Source organism: Sapajus apella, unplaced genomic scaffold (assembly GCF_009761245.1).
Source record: "Sapajus apella isolate SASKATOON/1434 unplaced genomic scaffold, GSC_monkey_1.0 scaffold7, whole genome shotgun sequence".
NCBI lineage: Eukaryota > Metazoa > Chordata > Mammalia > Primates > Cebidae > Sapajus > Sapajus apella.
The window spans coordinates 9417895-9440174 of NW_022436947.1; the positions used below are offsets into that span (position 1 = coordinate 9417895).

The 22280-nt window shown below is 50.7% G+C and overlaps 1 protein-coding gene across 1 annotated transcript in view; it reads left to right on the plus strand.

Moving 5' to 3' along the window:
* The window catches only part of PLXNA4 (plexin A4), a 458024-nt gene that overhangs the window by 362188 nt on the left and 73556 nt on the right, over window positions 1-22280 (plus strand). Inside the window, exons 10-13 of the mRNA XM_032275957.1 lie at window positions 7810-8010; window positions 15597-15693; window positions 16172-16362; window positions 20600-20751. Coding sequence (XP_032131848.1) covers window positions 7810-8010; window positions 15597-15693; window positions 16172-16362; window positions 20600-20751 — 641 coding nt within the window. The remainder of the gene's footprint in view (window positions 1-7809; window positions 8011-15596; window positions 15694-16171; window positions 16363-20599; window positions 20752-22280) is intronic.

The window sequence follows — 22280 nt, forward strand, 5'->3', positions numbered from 1 at the left end:
TACCTCTTTTTTTTTTTTCTGAACAAAGAATGCATTCAGGTGAAGTTACTGGTCTGGAACAAAGAACTGGTCAATCATTGTTGTCACTATATTAACGGCAAGTATTCCACCATAATTACAATTATTAGAAATAGAATGCCCAATAACATATGTTGTTTATAGTAACTATATTCCAGTTACAAGGAATGATTTTGTTTCAACTAATGATGGCATTGTGATAACAGTCCTGGGCCTTCAGATCGGCTGCCAGAGACTGGGTAGCCATTAACAAAGCCATGCCCACCCCTTTACCGAGCTGGGGCAGCCACTGGTCCCCAGGCGGCTTCGGAATCCCTCCCCAGCTCCTCCACAGGCCAACCTGGACCTCCCATCAGGCACACACACTTAATAATGACGATGCTTGAGGAACAAAGGTGAACTTCCTTGCAAAAGCAAATCCATCGGCAAGAATTTGTCCTTGATGGACTATTTCGCTGTTTTTTGTTTTTTTGATCTAAACTGAAAAGCAAAGTGAGCTACTGCTGAAGCTGTATTTTCTGGGCACCAGACTAGACAGGCTTTGCGAGGAAGGCGAGGCACACCTGGCCCTCGGCAGGCTCGCCGAGGAGGCTCCCAGGAACGCCTGTCTTCTTGAAGTTCAACTAGCCTGCCCACTCCAGAGAACAGTTGTAAGATCATTGGAGGCAAAATGAATTGTATTTGATTTGCAAAGCTGTGTTTGAAAACTTCTCCCAACATCCCCTACTGCCCAAACACCCCTGAACAGAAACTCAAGAGCCAGGACTGAAAATCTGGTATCAAAAGGATCAAGTCCTCTCCAGGACTGAAGACTGGGCAAGGCTGAGAAAGTCCTAGCTCATGGTTGCTTATTTCAGCACCAGAAGCAAGGGTCAATGCCGCTTGCTCCTGGTGCTGAAATAAGCCCCATACCCTGAGACAGGAGCAGCCCAAGAGCATTGACCCCCCCAGCTGGACTCCAGAGGGAAATCACCAACCCGCTTCATCAGCAATTCTGCTTCCGTTCTTGCAGGGAAGGCATTCCAACCCAAGGGAATGGGAAACCACCCCTGCCATGCCTTTCACCTTCCTGTGAAAAAACAAAAGCAAATCCAGCTACAGAACATGCTCCCCACCCATGCACCGCCCCCACACCAGGTATTCAATTACTGGGCTGCCATTCCTCCAGACAACTGCACTTTCCATCAATCTTCCCTGCCCCTCCCCGCTTCAGGTTATGGGTATTTCCTTTTTATATTATTACTTTGCTCTCTCTGTAAACCAGCCTGTCGTAGATCATGCTAATGGCGTTATAAACTTGGGGAACAGCAAGAAAATATATGACGCGTTACATTTTTGTATTGGGCGCCGTGGTTCTGAGAAGGTGAGTGTAAATTTGGGGGGTTGGTTGGGGTTAGCGCTGGCTTGTCTTTGGGATTGATGAGGGCTGAGGTGACTTGGAGGGAGGAGAGGTGACCTGCAAATCATTTATTCCTTAGCTGCCCCCCAGGTCCCTGTTCTTCCCCAGAGCTCTGTTTTCCCCAATCTTGCTGTAACAATAGGAAAATTAGAGCCCTCATTTTGTAAACACACTGGGGGCTATAAATGCAAGGGCCTATCGCCCCCATCTGCAGGCAGCACCTGCCCTGAAGGCAGCCTTTTCCCTCCCAGCTAGGCAGCATTCTTTATGTCCTTGTTCAATTATTTAAATATGCAATGAAGCCTCTGTATAAAGCAGTCACTAATGTGCAGGACATGTGGAGAGAAAGTCATCCTTCTCACTTTTACACTTTGGTTTTGTGTTTCTGCTCTCTGCAATTAGCAGTGTGATTTGTATTTTGTGTGCATTTCAATGGAGACCAAAATGTGCATGGGGCTGGACAGTTGGCCTGGAGCTCGCTGGAATAGCCTCGTGAATGCCAGGCCTTTCAAGGTGTGCTTGCGCCTGGAGCCACTGCCACTTCCCGCCCCTCTGCCTTCTTAGAACTGCAGAATGTAGCTACAGGCAAAACAGCCCCCGAGAGAGTTGGGTTCTTCTGATCTGCATGCGTCTCCAAAGAATCTTGTTAAATACAGGTGTTTTCCATCTTCCAAAAGCTGGCCCTTTCAAGTGATAGTTCAGAGAAATAGCCTTGAAAAGAGAAGGGCAGTATGTTTTTGAGGAGTCTTGGATGGAAGCTGGATAATCATCTGTGGATAAAGGTCAGGACGGTGATTGGGTAAAAATACTGTGTCCGTCATTGTCATGGGTACTGAGTGAGGTAAACAGTGTCCTTAGTGTCTTTGTGTAGAATGTGGGAGTGATCTTATAAATGTGTGTGTGTGTGCGCCTGATACAGTATAGCTCGTGGGAAAATATGTGGAAGGTGATGGAGGTAGTAGAATAGACACTGAATTAAATGCTTGTACCAAGTTAACCATGTTAACTAGAATCACAGCGGCATCCCATGCTGCCTATCAGAGCCAGTTACTTGACTGGACAACCACGCCAGGCTGCAACATACCAATTATTAAAATATTAAATAATTGCTGATCGGTGAAGAGCCATCCCCGGAGGCTGATCTCCCCACGCCTCCAGTATTCATTCATTGGTTTACTGAATACTACATTTTGAGCTAGTTTTGCAGGCATCATTATCCCCATTTTAGAGATGGGAAAACCGAGCTTCAAAGAGATCATACAATTCTATATCCCAGATTATCGACTGGGTTATTAACAGACCTGGGACTAAAAGGAAAACAAATTGTCTTCTCTATACTTAATACCACGCCAAATGTGTGTGACTTTTTCCTACACCAAGCAATTCTCCAATCCTCAGCAGACAGCACTTGGATAGCCTAGAACTCAATTCATTTCTGATACTACCTGCCACTTCGCACCCCTCTGCCTTCTTAGAACTGCAGAATGTAGCCACAGGTAAAACATTGGATCTCACAAGTTAAAGGGCTCAGTCCCACAAGACTGTCCCCACTTCAGATGCCACTTGCAAGTCTAAGGTTGTCACCTGCAGTTCTGATCCACCAGTTATAAGTGAGGGGCTCCCACCATCCCCTCCAGATTGGATAATTTGTTATAACAGGTCACAAAACTCAGGGAAACATTTACTTACATTTATTAGCTTTTTTGAAAAGGTGTTACAAAGGATACAGATAAACAGCTGGATGGAGCAGTACCTACAGCAAGGTGTAGGAAGGGGCACAGCGCTTCCTTGCCCTCTCTGGGCACCACCCTCCCAGTGTTGCCATCTGTTCACCACCAGGGAAGCTCTCCGAACCCCTTCGCTTAGCATGTTGAAGGAGGCTGCTTTACGTAGGCATGATTGATTAAACCATTGCCCACTGACAGTTGAACTCGATCACCAGCCCCTCCCCCTTCCCCAGAGGAGAGAGGCTAAAGTGCCACTTTCTAATTACGTGTTTGGTTCCTCTGGCAACATACCTCATCCTCCAGGAGCCACCTCAGAACATAAACTCAGGTACAGTGGAAAAGGGTTTATTGTGAATAACAAAAGATGCTCCTTTCCCCCCAGTCGTTCAGAAAACTCCAAAGGTTTTAGAAGCACCATGCCAGCAGCCAGAGGAAAAGACCCAACATATATTTCTTACGTCACAATATTCCAGGTACTACACAATTCATCTAATCCAAACCAACCCTTCATTTTATGAGTGAAGTGACCCAGAAGGTTTGAGGGGCTTTCCCAAGGCCGCATGGCTGGTTGGCAGATCTCCTGTCTCAGGGCACATGGAGCATGCAACTTTGCAATGTCACTTCCCAGAAGCGGAGGCTGCTGTTCGGGGAGCAGTGGCCAGAACTGGGACCTCCCTGCCAGTCTCCCTTATGTTTGGGACACTTAGAGCTATTTAAGTTAGGCAGGCTGATCCTAAGATGTGGAGCCCAGAGGATTGGAATGAGCTGGGTGTATTGCAGAAAATTGCATGGAGGCGGGAGCAAGGGAGATGGGTCCTTTGGAAATGAGGTGGGAAGAGGGAGCAGATGAGGGAACAGACGCAGCCTAGGCTTGGAGGAAAGAGGAGGAAAGGACAAACATTTGCTGAATGTTCGCACACTCTGGGCCAGATGCTTTATATGTGTTAGTTCAATAGTATAGACCATTTTGGAATCCCAAAATGGTCATTTGGAAGAGGAATTTTCAATCCCTATTCATTATTAAGCCAAGCAATGATGAGAGCACTTGTTCAAGACTCTGGAACTGGGGAGAGGAAGACAGACTTGCTCTCACAGTTACAGAACTTTGAGCCAGGCTCCTGCTGGGTGAGGAGCCTTCGAGGTGAAGACAAAGGTCTGGTTGCTCTGAGTCCCTGGGCCATGAAACAGGGCCTCTGGCTCATGCCCTAGAGAAACATAAAAGTTTCTCTGAAGTTTCCCTTAGGCGTCAGATCTGTCTGTGATTTTGTATCTGGAATCTGAGCACAAGGCAGATCAGGATCTGGGATGATGGGTGGGAGGAAGGGTCAGGATGGTGGAAGTCATTCCTTCATGCCTTGTTGCCTAGGGAGAAATTGCCATTTTACATTTCAATTAGGAGGGACACGGGGGTCAATCAGCAGCACCACTAGAGGAAAATGTGCCCAGCCCAGCCCTGGGCCTCTCCAATTATTATTAATGAACTTACTCTCAGAGCTGCCAACCTTTTTATATGCAAACTAGGCCTTTATGGGGCTACTAGTAATCAGGACTCATTAAAGAACTCATCACAGACCTCACTGAGAATCTTACAGGGGACAAGGGAGAGAGGCTGGATGAGAACAGTCCAGCCCCAGGCAAGGTACCAGCCCAGCTCCGGAGGGTTCCAGAACTCCCAAGTCCCATGAACTTCACGGGGGCCCTTGCTGACTGGCAAGCCCATCCTGAGGTGGTCCTGCCCACTGGTGGAAACTCACCTCTTTCACGAAAGGCAGAAATTCAGCAAGGCAGTTGGCATCTGAGTTCTTCAGCTACCAGCTCATGTGCTGATACGGAGCCATTATTTCTCCCCTCCTTGCTTCAGTTTCTCCTTTGCAAAGTATATGGGGTCCATGAGGGTAGTCAGAGGATTCTGAGATTCTAGTACCCTCAGTGCCTCATTTCTGGGTGGCAACTTGTGGATGCGGGAGGTGGAGACAAGAGGTGTCGGGGCCTCCCAGCTCTCACACCCGGTGCGGCCAGACCCGCTCCCTCCAGGGACTGTGGCAAGAGGGAGAGTCAGGCTTCTTCCTGCTTCAGGGTAGGGGAAGTTGCCCAGGGCTCAGGCAGAGGAAGGGTGGAGCCTGGGTTCACAGCAACCCCACTCTCAAGGGTCTGTTCTCCCCGAGCTGCCAACATCACTCTACTCCCGTGCCAGTTCTGAGCTCCATCCTTTTCACAAATCGCTTCTCTCCTCTGTGTCCCACATCCCACCTTGCTAGAGCAGGGGCTGAGGGAGCAGCTGTGGTGGGGGCACAGGATGGAACTGCTAAGACCCTCTCCAGGTGGCTACCTGCCATCTCCAGAGACCCACACGCTTTAGAGCTACGGACCACGCACAAGGTGAAGGCCAAGGCCTAGGTCCCTGCTCTCTTCCTGCTGGCCCGCCTCCCTGCTGCTCCTCTCTGTTGTTTTATAATTGTGGCAAAATACATGTATTGTAACATTTACCATCTGAACCGGTTTTAAGGATACAGTTCAATGGTGTTACGTACATTTCATGTTGTTGTACACCTGTCACCACCATCCCCAGCTGAGGCTCTGTACCCATCAAACAATGACCCATCCCATCTCCCCTTATACACCACCAATCTCCCTTCCATCTCTGTGAATTTGACTGCTCAAGGGACCAATGACAAGTGGAACCCTGCAGTATTTGCCATTTTGTAGCTGGCTTATTTCGCTTAGTATAATGTCTTCAAGGTTCATCCATGTTATAGCATGAGTCAGAGTCTCCTCTCTTTTTAAGGCTGAATGATATTCCATTGTATGGATGGGCCACATTTTGTTTATCATTCATTCCTCAGTGAACACCTGGGTTGCTTCCGCCTTTTGGCTATTGTGAATGACGCTGTTGGGAACATGGGTGTGCAAATATCTGAGTCCCTGTTTTCAGTTCCACTGGACATGTAACCCCAGGAGTGGAATTTCTGGAAACACTGCTCCTCTTTCAGCTGCCCTTCAGGATAAAGGTGTGAGCAGCCTGGAGGGGCGTGGGAGGAGGGGTTAGTTGAATGGGCCTGGGGCACTTCCTCGAAGGGAGGCTCTACTGTTGGTCCATCTGTTCCTGCTCCTCCAGCTTCCTCTGTCTCCTAGCTTCCCTTATAGCTTTTTCTGTCCCCTTCTTGCTTCTCCTTCCCGTGCCTCTCTTTCCCTTCTGTTTTCTTGTTGGATGATCAGCAAGGATAGAGGGAACAACCACCCCAAATCATGGAATCATGACCAGTCAAGATGGACAGGGCCTTGGAATTGCACTCAACTGATAGATAAAGAAGTTGAGTTTCAAATGGGCTGTGATGTGCTCAGAGTTCCAGAGCTCCTCGGTGGCTCAGGGGCGCTAGAGCTAGCTCAAGCCTTCTCCCTCTGAGCCTAAGTCTTGTTACGGTGCAGCTCGCAATGGCACAGGGAGATATTTGGCTCGTGCTTGCTCTGGGACCTGGGAGGGATAGCTGCCAGTTGCCTAACTGCCTGGAAGCCCTCCCTTCCACCATTCCCCAATGGCTTTCTTTCTGCCTTACTCTGCTGAGGACACATGTTAGGGTGTGGGGGAGAGCAGCCTCTGCTGAGAGTCAGTGGTGAGCCCATGATGAAGCACCCTCAGAAAGTACATGTGTGTCATGCTTTTGATGATCAACCTGCCCAGGAGCCATCTGTCTTGGCATGCCCCAGACAGTGCCACAGATGGAGGAATCTAGGGGATGGTGAGATCTGCCTGGCACTGGGGGTGCCCAGGCCATGCTTGTGTAATGGAAGGCCCCACATCTGCCCACCTCCATCAGCAGTAGCTAGAATACTGACTCTCTTCCACCCAGTTCCTCCCACTCAACTGGGCAGAGGATCCACCGTCTGTCTTCTGACCTCCTTATGTCCTCAGCCCTCCCTGGACAAAGCTGACAGCCCCAGGAAAAAGGGGCCCAGTGACTCACTGTCTCCATCCCAAAGGCCTCCTGGGCTCCTGTGGCTCCAGGGCTAAGCATGCCCACTGCTAGCATCTAGAAAGAGCTCAGTGTGTTTCTACTCTGAGAGGTATTTCTTTGGGGTCAGAACATCCTAGAGCTTGGTCAGAGGCTTCTGGATTCAAAAGGCCTCTGGGGCCTATTCCGGAATATTCTCAAATGTCAGATTCAGCCCACGTAGGGAAGGCCCTCCTAACACCCCTGCTGCAGTCAAGACTCACATTCCAGGGAGCGCAAGGCCCAGGGCTTTGCCTCTCTGCAGAGCTTCTCACGGGGTCCATCTGTCCCAATTCTTGACAGCCTGGGACTTAGCAGGCAAAGAGGTCATCAGTCCACAGTGGGAGGGGAGGCCCAGCCAGCAGGGACAATTTCTACTAGGGTAGGAGGGTGCCAGGAGGTGGCCGCAGGAGTGTCAGAGAATCCAGACTGCACAGGGAAGGCATTCATGGAACCCGAAGAGGGTGGGGACCACCTCAAGATATGACCCCAGATTCCTCAGTTTCATTTCTGTTCTCAGTGTATTGCCCACTGGATGGGCACGAGCACGTCTGGGGCCAGCTGTGGGTGTGTCCGTGGAAGGGTGGGGACAGAGAACGTCTGGGCTATATCTGCAGAGGTCCTTGCTCATTTGGTTTCCTGGCTGTCCAGCCTGAGCCATGCCCTCTGTCCCCAGGACTGCCCCCAGCTGCTGCGAGTGGACAAGATCCTGGTGCCCGTTGAGGTGATCAAGCCTATCACGCTGAAGGCCAAGAACCTCCCCCAGCCCCAGTCTGGGCAGCGTGGATATGAATGCATCCTCAACATCCAGGGCAGTGAGCAGCGGGTGCCCGCCCTGCGCTTCAACAGCTCCAGCGTGCAGTGCCAGAACACCTCTGTGAGTCGCTGAACCCTGCCTGCCGCCAGGCCAGGCCCCAGCCCCACCCTCAGCACTGTTGTCTTCTAGGAGCCAGATCAGCTCAGCCCTGCAGGGATTTCCCCAACATGCACAAAACTGCCCACCTACGTCCCCCATGCCTGCTGGCCCATCCCAGCCCCACAACGCCAGCCCCAGCAGCATGCTGGATTCTGAGGTCACTCAGGGCCTGGCCCTAGTTGTAAAAGCTTTGTGATGAAGGTTGTCCATGCAAGACAGGGTTAGAAGGGATATCGGACCAGCCGTGGAGCTGTGAGCCCTGTTTGTGGGCAGATGCTGGGCTCCAGCAACCCCCATGTCCATCTTCTTTCCTGAGAAGCCCTGGAGCCCCTGCGCCCTCCCTTCTCAATAGGTCTGATCTGGGTTCCTCATCTGAGCCCCCAAAGACCTCTCGCCACCTTCATACCTACATAGAGGGCATGGAACAGAGAAGCAACAGAGAAGCCTTCTGAGACAGACCAAGCATCAGTGGGAGGGAACGACAAATGGGAAAAAGCAGGCTGGGGGAAGTGCTGCCTAGAGCAGCACAAACCCTGCCCAATGTGTAGCAAACCCACATAAGTCTATCAGTGAGTGGTCAGCAGCCCCCAGGTTGCCGACAGCTGTCTACCTAATTCCTAGGTACCCCGCGGTGAACCCCACCTGTGTATCGCCTTTCCTGCCCACCTCCCTTCGCACCTGCTGTGTTGCCTTTCCAGCTACTGCTCTGGTCTCTTTCTCTCTCTCTTTCTGGGCTCCCTTCTTTGCACCCAGATGCTCAGAGATGAACACTAGACATTTAGACTCAGAACGTTTTCAAGTTATAAGGAACTTTAAAGTGCTTTTTCACTGTACAAAAGAGAAAGCAGAGGCCCAGAGGCAGGAGCAGATTTAGGTTTGTGGGGTGAGACGTACGATTTGTGAACCTTCTTCAAGATCAAAACATAATAAGTACAAAATTAGATACATAGGCAGCCTTTGAAGGGGCTGTACGTGCAAGTGCCGGCCCAGAAACCCGAAGCTCTGTTCACTTTGGGGTAATGCACCCCAAAATGTGTCAGAAGGTAAGTGACTTGCTCAAGGTTATGCAACTCGTGAGTGCAGAGGTGGCCTGGATTTGAGGATGCTTCCTGTGATGCTTCTAGTTGCTCCTGGGAACTCACATGCAGTGTCTGCATTTGGAGAGGTGATGGGTGACAGGAGAGTCCCAGACAAAGGACTTCATGGGACACCCCACTCTTCCTGCAGGAAGTAGTCTAGGGGAAAATGGAGCTCAGAGAGGCCCATGCACCTGCCCTGTGTCACTCAGCATTACAGGAATAGAACTGATCACTGCTTTCACAACCTCTGTAACCCTAGATGTTGTCCCCATGGCATCCTGTGTGCCCATCCCCCTCATCCCCTGGTGGCCAGGCTATTTTTCAGATTTCTGCACCACTCCAGATTAAACCTGCAAGCAAAGGGGATACTAAACACGTCCTGTCTCCTCATAAATTCTAAGGCCAAGTACATCAGCCCCAAGGGTTTGGCTTGAGCCATTCTCTCCAAAACAAGAAGCTCCCTACAGAAAGAGACCTGCATCTGGGCCTCGTGTTTGACTCTGCAGGAGGCTGGTGAGGATCTCAAGCCGTGAGGAAAACAGCTTCATTTCTTCACAGAAGCTGCCCTAAGGATCTGGGGATGTCAGGAGGGTGGAGAGACCCTGCGGCTGCAGATGGCCATGCCCTCAGTTCCCCAGGAGAGGGACACGGGTGTTATAAAACTGGGTGCCATGGCCTGGGCTTTGGTTGGCTCTGTTAATAGACAGAGATGCCCCGGACAACAGCTCGAGTTAGTCTTCTAAACCTGTTGGTCAGAAGTTCCTTTGTGCCCTGGGGACTAACTTTAGCTTCTAAGAAGCCCTCTGGGACCCTGTGCCATTCTATTGACTGCCAGAATTGGAAGTAGATTGTGTTGAAATGTCCTCAGCATTTCCCAGGCCGAGAGCTGCCTGACCAAATGAGTCCGTAGCCATCCCAGGGAACTCCCCAAATGTGGGAGTGAAATCGGAGCCTCCTGGGAACACAGGGTCTCAGCAGCCCCAGGCAGGTGAATGCTGTCTCCTCCTTCGTGGTGTCCCATGGGGTACCTGGTGCCGGCACCCTGGGAAAAGGAAGGGAATGGCTGGGCTCCAGTGTGGGCACAGTCCGTTTGTCGGATGTTGAGTTCTTGGGCCTCAAGAAATCAGCAAGTCACATAGCTCCTCTCATGGGAATTTCACCTCTGAAAGGCTGATGTCTCAGGACACAGTGGTCAGTTCTACCGCTGGCCCCTGCTGGCATTGGGGCTGGAGGCCTGGAAGCTGCGGCTGTCTTCACCAAGGAGAGAACCTGATGTTGAAGCTCCTGGCCCGTGCCCTGCCCCCAACTTGGGACCTGGGGAGAGCTCCCACTGCGCTCTGGCGCTCTGGAGTTCACAGCTGTAACCCTTTACCCACCGTGGGCCAAGTCTGCTGCCTCCAGGTCACTGCTTCCAAAGCTCAGCTGACTTTGCCTCCATGACTTTTTAAATTTTGACACCAGTAGTTGTAAGAGAGTTGATTTCTCTACCATTTTAAAGTCTGAGGAAGAAACTGAGGCAACAGGAGGGGTACCCTCAAACACTAGAATCCAGAAGGAGTCCCCTCTACTTATGAGGATCCACTGGAATCACATAGTTCTGGAGGGCTCAGCTCTGACATTTCCTAGGAGCCTCTCTTTTCATGGAGGGCAGTGGAATCCCAGTTTAAATGCTAGTCTGGGTCAGGTTGCTGCTTGCCATCGAGTGATTCCTTCAGATATCTTTGGGGTCATGATCAGGGGCAACCCTCTCCCACCATACTTACAGAAAACAGAGTACCATCAGGCGGGAATAGACCTGAGAGATTATCCACTTAATCCTGTTACCGATGAGGTCTCTAAGGCCCAGAAAGGGCGAGTGACCATCCTCAGATCACACAGCAAGTAAGGCGCAAGTTCAGAACTTGAATCCGCTTTCATAACACATCCCCTAATCAAAGGTTAAGAAAAGAACAGCAGCGAAGCACTTTCTACCCCAGCTTTGGTGTTATTCCTGGGAGTTCGATCTGATCGGCCTCAAAGAGGATTGTGTGGAAGAAGAAATCGCTTTGTTTCCTAAATCCGTGAACAATCTGAAACAGCGTTGGACAAGGGATCTAACAGAGAAATCCCTGAGTTTCTGATGGCAGGAGGAGGTGGGTGATAAAGTGGTCTCAGAGCAGAACAGAGAAAAAAGAAGAAAATTCACCTTTTTCTGGGGTGGTAGAGCCACTTCCAACCCCATTATGTGGGGATAGGTCTTGAGCCAATGACGGCAGCCCCCAGAGGCTGGTGGGAGGAGGACAGGGTGAACTCACAGGCCCCAGTGGAGGGAAAGCAACTGTGGGTATTCGTGACCTACTTTAGACCAAGGCTCTAGGAAAATGTCGAGTGCTGCTAATAATAGCATGTGGTCACCAGCCCTCAGAGGCTGCCAATCATGCCAGTGAGTGGGCTGCAAAGGGCATCTGGCTGGCTGAAGTGCTGGTCGTGAGGGCCGGGGCCCAGGCCCTGCTTCCGCGGACTCATGCCAGCCTCTGGTTCTCTCTTGGCACCTTCATCTACCACGTGCAAAACAGGGATGGGGAGCAATAGGAAGAGAACGTGTCCCCTTTCTACTTTACTGGGACACGGCTGAAAAGGGGTCAGCAGAGCCCTTGGGACTGGAGGTGGACATGGTGTACGTACCAGCTTCTTGTGTAGCATTAGGTTGTTGAGATCTGTTTGCCCAAATGGCAGACCTTTTCAGCAAAATATCTCAGATCTTGGGACAAGGAACTGCTTGGAGGAGAGAATGTCTCAGTTATATAGAGGTCTCATTTTTGCTTTAAAAGGAGTGGAAGCTGAGGTTCACACTTTCCCAAGGTTATGGGGAAAGTCATCCATTAGCCCTGCATGGTGTGCCAGACCTTGATTGAGACACTTAACCTCCCGGCCTCCAGGAGCCTGGACCCTGTTCTCCCTGAGCTCCGAGCTTTGTGCAGATTAACTGCCTGCTGATTGCAGAGAGCTATATAAATGCTAAGTGGAGTGGAGATGGGGGGATCCTGGGGGATGGGAGCCCCGGTCCAGGCTCCCAACTGTCTGCAGAGGCAGAGAGGCTCTGTTTGCCATACCCACCCCTTTCCCCTACCCTGCCCCAGGCATGTTGCAGGTCAACCACAGGAAAGAGAGCCTCCAGGAAGGATGAAAACTTCCCTAGAGAGGGGGTGGTGGGGAGCGGGGGGAGCACATGGGGTTAATGATTTCTCTCATATTCATAGTTGTGATCCCGGGATTGGGGGAGAGAAAGAGAAAGCAGTGCCCAGCACATTTGAGCCTTAATGTCTTTTATATTTTCAATTTTCTTCAAAGGGAAAATTCATGCTTGCACACACGCATACACACACATACACACATACCAAAACACATAAGTGTTCTCATATGCATACATCCCCATATGTATTAAGGATCTGGCGCAGAAACACTCAATGCATGGCTGCTATCATTCTTCTGCACAGACATAAACATAGGCAACACAAATATAGTTCTGCATAGCATCCCCAAATGTATGCACATAGATTAAAATACACAATCACATTTGAGTGCTTAGACCATATGACAGATACTATGCTCAGAGCATGCTGTGCATGATCTCGAATGCTTACACCAATCCGAGGAGATGTGAACTGCTTTGAATTCCCACTTTCCCAATGGGGAAACTAAGACTTGGATCATTTGCTCACGTCACACAGTTGGTCACTGGCAGAACCACTTTGTGGAACTGTGTGTGTCTGCATGTCTGTGTATGTGTGCATGCACGCATTTACGGACACACAGGTAACATGGAGACGTGTGCTAACCTCATCTCCATGAACTGAATGTGGCTGGAGGAAGGAACTGAAAGGCACACACACGGAGATGCATCCTGACCTCTCCTCAAGTCAGCATGCACGTTAAACACATTTGTGTACACAGATGCTCACACACATGCGCATGTAGGATTCTTTGCCTTCCTCCTTGTGGGATGTCAGGTCCTTCCTGAGACGGGACTTGAGGATTTATTGATCTTTGGCCAGCACACTCCTGGTTACCACCTGCTGCTTCCAATTTATGTCTCAGCCAGACCCAGGCCTGAAAGCAGAAGCCAGTCTCCCATCCTGACACAGCCACTGCCAGCATCCCTCCTAAAGGTCAGAGCTCTGCCCGCCCCAGCGCTGCCTCCAGGTGATCAGATGGTGCTCAGCTTGGGTTAGAACAGCCAGCCTTGCCCGGAGCTGTCCAGGCAGCAGCTTGAACCTGTTGGGATCACCTTTTCCCACTGGGACCTTCAAAGAGAGGGAGGGGAAGGATGGGAAGAAATTGAATGTGGCTGGAGAAAGGAACTGGAAGACTAGAAATTCTCTCTCTCTCTTTCTCTCTCTCTCTTTCACACACAAACACACGGAGGGAGAGAGGCCTCCTCTATTACACCCTTCTCTCTCCACTCGGACAGTCATCTGCCTCCCTACTTCTAACAGACTGCAGGGATTCTCTAACTTTAACCAGCAATGGAATCACAGGGTAGCTCTCAAAATGTTCCCCATCTCCAGAGATTCCAGTTCAGCAGATTTGGGATGGCCTCTGGAATCTGCATTTTAGTAGCCGCCCCCCACCCTGCCCCGGCCAGATGATTCTGATGAAGGAGTCCATAGACCACTCTAAGAGCCACCAGTTTAAAGTAGAAGATGTTTTCAGGACAACTTAGGAGGACCTAGCCTGACCCAGCTGTAGAGATGACCTCTGGGGAGTTGATGATTGAGTTATATGATAATCAGAGTCTCCACTGTGGTTTCTGCAGGGCTAGGAGCCTCTGCTTTACTCCGTGAGCTCAGACCCTGGTCCTGGTGCCATTGGTCACAAGAAAGATTCAATGAGGGGAATGCAGTGAGAACGCCTCCATTGTGGGACAAACACCGAACGCGGCTCTCTGGCCCCGGCTCGCATTGCCAGGGAGGGAGTTAGAACTCTGGACACTAGGGCAGAGTCTGAAGCGGCTGGAGGCACGTCCTCCTGGGTAGCTCTGTGAGAGCAATGTCACAGTCACAGTCTTCTCATGGAAGCACATTCCGTAACTCAGGAATTTAGGGTGATCTCCTGCACTGAGGATATAACATCTCCTTTAGAAGCTCCTATAGAGTGTAGACCTATCCCTGCCCAGAGGCAGAGGTGTGGACAGTAGCCCTCTGAAGTTCTTCCCAGGGGTGTTTTCCCATGTCCTGTGGCTACCCTGCCTGTCCATGGAGGTCCCATGGCCAACTTGGAGGAGGGAGCCTCAGCGGTCTCCCGTGTATCCATCAACATCCCCCTAGCCCAGCCCTCTGAATTTTTAATTCAGATTTAATTTGAATTAAAAGAGCCCATGGGTTCTGCAAACACAACTTCTACCCTGGTCCTCTGGACTAACCTCATTCAACAAACTATCAGGCCTCAGCCCCTCCTCTGCAAAAAATCAGTCTCAATTCCTTTCCTCCATCCCACCCCCTGTGGCGAGCAGAGTCTGGTGGAATAATGAGAAAATCGCCAGGTAGGGGTTGGAAATTGCTGCCCAGGCCAGGTTCTAAGTTCCCTCTGCTAACCCTCTTTCTGTGGGGACTGAGAGGGGTCTGCTATGAGAAGGCAGACTAGGGGCCAGCATGCCTGGCCACTGCCCCCTCCATCAGCATCTTCAAGCCAGCACCTCCCCCTTCTCTCTATCCCTTAGCCAGGCAGGGGAGCAGGACTCTGAGGGACCCTCCCAGGACAGGAGCACAGCAGGAATCTGGGCATGAGCCTGGCTTTGAGCTGTTGACTGCCTGCAGCATCCAGGCCCTGATTCCCAGATTTGACATCCAGGGTCCTCAGGATTTCCCCCTCACCTCCAAGCTCCCATCTAGCCCTCTTCTCTCTTAACCCCTACCCTCTCATCCCTCTAGGATATAGCTCCTTCACTTCTTAGTCTCTGCAACTACCACCCTGCCTGTTAAGTGATCATCCCTCCCCAGGTCTTCGGTAAATCATCTACCTATCATGGATATTTCCTGGAAATTAGAGTTCCCCAGTCTAATTACAGACTTGGCAGGGCCTAGGGGCCAGGGTTTCCCTGGGCAGCCAGGGAGGCAGTGGACTCCTCCCTCGGTTTTACTTTGCAGGAAAGCCCAGGGTGTGGGAACAGGCCTCCTGCCTGAGACCCGCGGGAGACGCCCGAGTGGCTCACTGCCATCTGCTCCTTGAGCTGGCACCCATAGGGGCATGCTGGGAGGCCTGGTCCACCCCTGCGTTATCTTTCAGCCCCTCTGATATGCACCTCCCTGCCTGGACACACATGCACCTGTGTGAACTGGGGTGCACACAGGTAGACACGTGCACACAAGCACAGTCTTAGCCAGTCCTTAGCCCATGAGCTCTTAATGGCCCTAGGCTGATCATCTGGGCCCTCTCCAGAACTCTCTCTGACCCCACTTTCTTCTTTTCTCCTCCCCAACCTGGCTGCAGTATTCCTATGAAGGGATGGAGATTAACAACCTGCCAGTGGAGTTGACGGTCGTGTGGAATGGGCACTTCAACATTGACAACCCAGCTCAGAATAAAGGTGTGGAATGGCTGGGGCCTGGCAGGGGAGGGAGGAGAAGGGGCGGGGTAGAGAGGGAAGGAGGCACTCTGCATTCTCGTGGGTGTTATTCTGCCCCGTCCCTAGTGGGCTGTCCCTCTTCCTCTGAGCCCCTCCTTCACAGCCTCTCCATCATCCATGCTTTTCCGTTACTTCTTGAGCATGGGCTCCGTACAGCTAGAGCTGGGCTGGTGGCTTCTGGGAGGGGGTGGCGTGCGATGGAATTCTTGGGAAGGGATGCTGAGTGCCGAGTGAACGGGATCCCCCGAGCTTCCTGTTTCTGTCCCTCTGCTCAGGCCTGGGCTTGCTTTCTGGTTCTTTTTTGCATCAGAGTGGCTTAGGGGGCAAAACTGCCTTTGTGCCCCATCGCCCCAGGCTGGGACTATACTCTTTGTCCCTCTCTGGGCCCTTCCTGGTCCCACCGCCATTCCAAAGCACCCCTTGCCCTTGCCCTCTGCAGTTCACCTCTACAAGTGTGGAGCCATGCGCGAGAGCTGCGGGCTGTGCCTCAAGGCCGACCCAGACTTCGCATGCGGCTGGTGCCAGGGTCCAGGCCAGTGCACCCTGCGCCAGCACTGCCCTGCCCAGGAGAGCCGGTGGCTGGAGCTGTCTGGTGCCAACAGCAAGTGCACGAATCCTCGCATCACAGAGGTAAGCCGCGGTCAGGCCTCCTGCTCCAGATGGGCAGGCTCCAGGCTAGGCTGCTGCACCACATTCTGCTGGTGGTGGGCGGGAGGGGATGTCTGCCCAGCCATGGTGTTGGTCACCCAGTGGTCACCAGGTAGATTGGGTTGCTCTGCCTGGCATGGTGGCACCTAGTTTTCTTTCACAGCTTCTCTGGAAGCTTAGGCTCAGATCAGAGACTCTTATCACGAGGAGCTCAACTGTCCTGTTGGAGCCTCCGAGGAGCTGTGTCAAGAGGGACTCATTCTTCGCCAGCCCTTTCCTTTGTCTCTAAGAGCCTTAATGGCAAGGCCTGAAGTTTCACTGGTGGCACCCTCAGCAAGTGTCAGCCCATGATGGGAGGATGCATGGGCATGGGGGCACAGCTCGGCTGTGGGGAGGTGGAAAGGGCATAGCAGAGAGGCCTTCGAGCTCTCTCTCCCTGGCCTGGTGGGGGCTGGCTTTGGGGCAAGACTGAGCCACAGGGGAAGGGGGAACCCGTACCTGCTGCTGCTTCCTCTGTCTTGACTAACCTCTGTCCCCCAAACCCCTAACCATACTCCAAGAACTCCCAAAGCCTGAGACCAGGGTCATTTGTCCCCAACTTCCTACCTGGCCCCTCTGTTGCTAGTACCTGGAGGCCTGTCCAGCACACACCCTAACCCCGTAAAGCATTGTTTACAAAAAAAAAAAAAAAAAAGCAAACCCTGAGCTCTAAGACAGAGCAGTTTAGGGGGACCAAAGGAACACAGGCCCTGGAGTGAAGAGCCAGTGAGGAACATGGGGAAGAGCTAAACATGCAGACACTGGGTCCCGGAGAACAGGGTTTGAATCCAGGGTCCACCGGGCTGTTTGCTGGGAACCTTAGAGCTAAATCACCACCATCCCTCACCTTCCTCACATGTGTGGTGGGCCTGAGCATCCCTCTCACAGGGGAGTTGGGAGGATTCCACACGCACATACAGGCAAGGTGCCTTGCTCCCGGCCCAGCGCGTGGGGATCTCGCCAGCCTCCTCCTCACCCCTCATCACTGATAAAGTCATTCCCAGGGATGTCTAAGCCAAGGAAATCACTGCTCCTGGAGTTAATTTAGGTAGTCCTGTTTCTCCTCCTCCCACTCCTGTACTCCTCCAGCATGGCCAGAGTCCCTTGCTCCCCTCTTAAAAAAGAGGGCTGCATCTCTTTCTCCACATGCTCCTCCCCTGTGACACCCTGTCTTACACCTGTGCCACCAGCTCAGGACTGAGCACACAATAGGTGCTCATTACCTGTTTACCATTGTGGATGCTGGTGATGATCACAACGCAGCTGGAAGAGGGAGAAGAAGAGAAGACAGAGGCTCAGTCTCTGCCTCAGTGAACAGGAGAGGACATCCTGGTAGGGGGCTTTGTGCACAGTTTCACAAACGTACACAGTAGATGATCACTTAACAGTGGCAGGCACAGTCATTGGCCATATATTAGTGGGATGCCCCACACCTTTACACCTCTTACCTTGTCAGTCCAAACAACCGCCTGTTCTATTAGGGTCCCAGGGCTGCCGTCGCAAGGTACTGCAGACGAGGCATCTTGCACAACAGAAATGGATCGTCCTGCAGTTCAGGAGGTAGACAGTCAAAGTCAAGGTGTTGGCAGGGTCGGTTCCTCCAGGGGGCTGTGAGGGAAGCATCTGCTCCCCATCACTCTCCTTGGCTTAGAGATGGCCGTCTTTTCCCTATGTGGCTTCCCATCGTCTTTTCTCTGTGCATTCCTCTGTGTCCAAATTTCCCTTTTTCATTAGATCATATTGTACCAAAACCCATCCTCATAGCCTCCTTCACATTCAATTGCCTCTGTAAAGACCCTGTCACCTTCAAATAAGGTCACATTCTGAGACACTGGGGCTAGGACTTCACTTTGTGACTTTGATGGAAACACAATTCAAACCCATAAAGTCTCCCAAGACCAGGGTTATCATCAGGTCATGATGATCGCTGTCTTCCCGACCGACAGGCTGATGCTCAGAGAGGCACACATCCTCTAACCCAAGTGTCAATAACATGGTCCCAAATCCCAGGTCTCCTGAGTCATGTTCTCCTAGGTCACTGTTCTCCTCCACTGCAATGTGAGACTTCACACCCCCACTCACAAATTGTGCACATGCACCAGGGATGCGTGAAAGCAAGAAGAATCTTGGCTTTTGTGGGTGAACAGCCTCACCTGGCAAAGCAGCCCCTTGAAGTGGCCTTCGAAATGTGCCCAATGCTTCAGCCCCTTTATCCTCCACATTCCTGGCTGTATAGGCTCTGAGGGTTTCTCTCAGTCCCCACTTCAGTCTGTTGCATGGTAAGAATCTAAACAGTGATTCTCAGACTTGGAGGAAATATTTGCAGAATTAACCTACAGCATGATCTGAAACAGGAGGACAGGTGGACCTCTCCTATCCCCACTGCCCCCGACCCCACACCCAGCCCATGTCCTCTTCCCAGTCCCCACCCCTTACCCTCACACCTCCTGGTGGAAGACACCTCCCAGAATCCTCAACAAGAAACTATCCTGGAGGGCTGCTACATGTGGCAGTGTGTCTGGTGCAATTGGTGGGACTTGCTTTCTTCTTGGCCTAGGTCCAAGAAAATCACAGGGAGGAGATGGCAAATTAAACAAATCTCCTTGTGACGGAGGCTATTTATTGCCTTTATACTGGCGTTGGCCCTAGGGGAAACTGGGGAACCAAGGAGCGGGCCAGAGATAAAACTCCTTTTTCAGAATGACAAGCCAGGGCTAGAATATTATGCGGACCTGGCTGCCAGGTGCCAGTGGCACTTTGGGGACTGGCTAGGCAGGCATTTGGGAAGAACAGAGACACTCTCTCCCACCTTCCCCACGTCTGTCCACCTCCCTCTCATAGAAATGGGCCTGTGTCTCCAGGGAAGCTGTTTTTCCACTGCAGTGGGAATACGCTTATGCACAGGCTCACACCCCTGCACACACTCATGATCACAATCACATTCACCCACACGGGGATGTGTAGAGGCAAGAGGTAGCTTGACTGTGGCAAGTAAGCAGCCTCACCTGGCGAAGCTGCCACTTGGTGGGGAGGGCAGCACAGCCTGGTTCTTCTGCTTCCCCCATCTTTCACCTTCACCCCAGGATGGAATCTCCAGTTGTATCCCTGCAGGGTGAGGAGAGTTGAGTATGCTGAAAAGGGATAGAGATGGGATCTCTGTGCTGCCTCCATTTCAATCCTGCTGACATTGGCTAAGGTCCAGGTGCTGGTGCTCAGAGGCACCAGGAATGGAAGCATGCCCTTCTCTGGCCCATGAGATGTCAGGATGAGATTGTGTGTTAACTGTGCAGCCCCCACCTCAAAGCAGGTACTTAGATGTTGAGTCCTCACATTTTAATCATGAGTTTTTGACACTGATTTGGGACGGAAAGACAGTATACTTTGACCAGTGTACAGAGGTAAAATTTAAATTAAACCTAAATCCATGCTGTACCAGGCCATACAATAAAGGCAAATGAGTTGTGCCAGATGCTCATGATAATTCCAGAAAGATGTTTGGACCGTTGTAGGTTTCATGACAGTTACAACGCAAGACATAAAGATGGTATTGTTCCTGAAAAGGCCACAAGGAGGAGTGAGACAGACCTCCTCCCCAGAGACTCAGGATTGGAGGAGGAGGGAGCTGAGGGTGGGAAAGATGAGGAACAAGACACAAAGAATCCTTGCCATGGAAGTATCACAAAGAAGGTGCCTTGGAATTTAAGTGGGGAAAGAGGAAGAACACTGGGTTATGGGGCAGTGTCATTTGAGAAGGATCTTGAGAGGTGGGTAGGGTCATTTAGGTGTAGAGAGCTCTGGGTTGGTAGGAGGTGTTTTTATTTTCCTTGGAAGTAGAACCAACACAAGCAAACGCTAGAAGGCATTAATCCCAATTTTCTGTGAATCACCCCGTCTCATTGCTGGTCATTTTCCATCCCCTCATCTCTTCTTCTATGAAAGGAGAAGATGTATCATGGACTTTGAATACTGCTCCTAGGGACACACACAAACACGGACTGCTTTCCTAGAAGCAACTACCCATTGATTACTGTAGGCTATGGGTGCCCCTGGGGACTTGGATCCACTCAGGGGCTCTGGGGCAGATAAGAGAAGAGCCAGCAGCCTCTCTCCTGGCCTCATCAGCAAGTGACTGACGGGATTATCATGGTGTCTGTCTAATTATTTCTCTTCCTTTCTCCAGATAATCCCAGTGACAGGACCCCGGGAAGGGGGCACCAAGGTCACTATCCGAGGGGAGAACCTGGGCTTGGAATTTCGGGACATTGCCTCCCATGTCAAGGTGGCTGGCGTGGAGTGCAGCCCTTTGGTGGATGGCTACATCCCCGCAGAACAGTAAGTGAAGCTGCCTGCGACACAGGGGAGGGAAGATAGGTTAGCATTAGGGATGTCCTGGTCAGCAGCAGATGCTCTCAGAGCTTGTTGTGGATGGAAGAGGAGAATCTGCATAATATTCTAGAGTTGGAGGGTGGACTCCCACAACCCCCTGCCTGCTCAGCTAGCTAGCTGCCATACTGGGGAAAGCGTAGAGAGGGAAATGAGAAATAGCTGAGAGAGGAAGGTGACTGTTACCTACTTGGGGTATGGGGGTGGCACAGAGGGGAGACAAAGCAAAATGAAAACCTTCAAGAGAAACGTGAGTCCAGTTCCTTCTGCTGCCCCCAAATTCCCACTCACATCCCCACCAGCGCTGATCCTGTGCTATTCTCTGTGGAGATCAACAATGAAATTCACACCCATTCTCAGGCTTGTGGGTGCCTTCGATTATTTTTCTCTTTGGAAAGTCCGCTGGCCCACAGAATGGGTCATTCAACAAATGACCTTGACCTGTAACCCACCTAGTAGAGGAGGTTCGTGAATCATGCACGGCCTTGTAAATAAGGAAGCACCATTTTCCAGCCCAGCAAACACAGCTATGTGATATATAATATCTATATTCCATACCATCTTTATCACACCTCCTGGAGTGAAATCTTGTCACTTGTGCTGTATGCATAAGTTATTGACTCTTCACAAGGCCTTCTCTAGGTATGTGAGTGCAGTTTCCATTTCTGCTTGCTGGGTCTTGCCTGGGTTTTCTGAATCTGAACCATCAGTACTGCCATCCTCCCTTCCTCCTGATTTCCATGAGTTCTCTCCAAGATGCTCACAGTAGATGAGATGGGTTAAGGACCCAGTCATGGTAGGACTCGCCTCTCTGGTCCATCACCACTTACTTACTGAAAGATCTTTCTATGGCTCTTTCAACTTTCTGACACCTTTCTAGAACGAAACCAAAGTAGGCCACTGCTAATATATTGTGATTTGGGGAATTTTAAAATAGCCTACTTTGAATTTACATAGCCAGATATCAAAAGTATTGTTATGAAGCCACATGATGAAAATATTATGATACCAGTTAGATCAGTAAAGATAAGATAGAGGACCCAGAAAAAGAATGCTGATGTGTACAAATTTAGTATGTGATAGAGGTGATATTTCAAATCACCCAAGGAAAGATCATTCAATAATGGATGCTGGTTAATGCCTTGGAAAAAGTACAATAGCAGATCTTATTCCACACTATACACCAAAATAAATTCCAGATAAAGGGTTAAGTTTAAAAAAATGAAACTGTGAAAGGATTAGAAGAAAATGCAGGTGAAAATTTATTTGATTTCAAGAAGGGGAACTTGTGCCAAGTATAACTGCAACAGAGGAAATTATAAAGAAAAAGATTAGGGGATTTGAGTACATAAAACCTTAAAACTTGTGCATCAAAAATCACTGCAAGCAAAATAAATATGTGAATGATAAACTGGGAATATGGTTACACCCTATTACAGTTAATAAATACTTTTTCTCAATATATAAAGAGGTTTTAT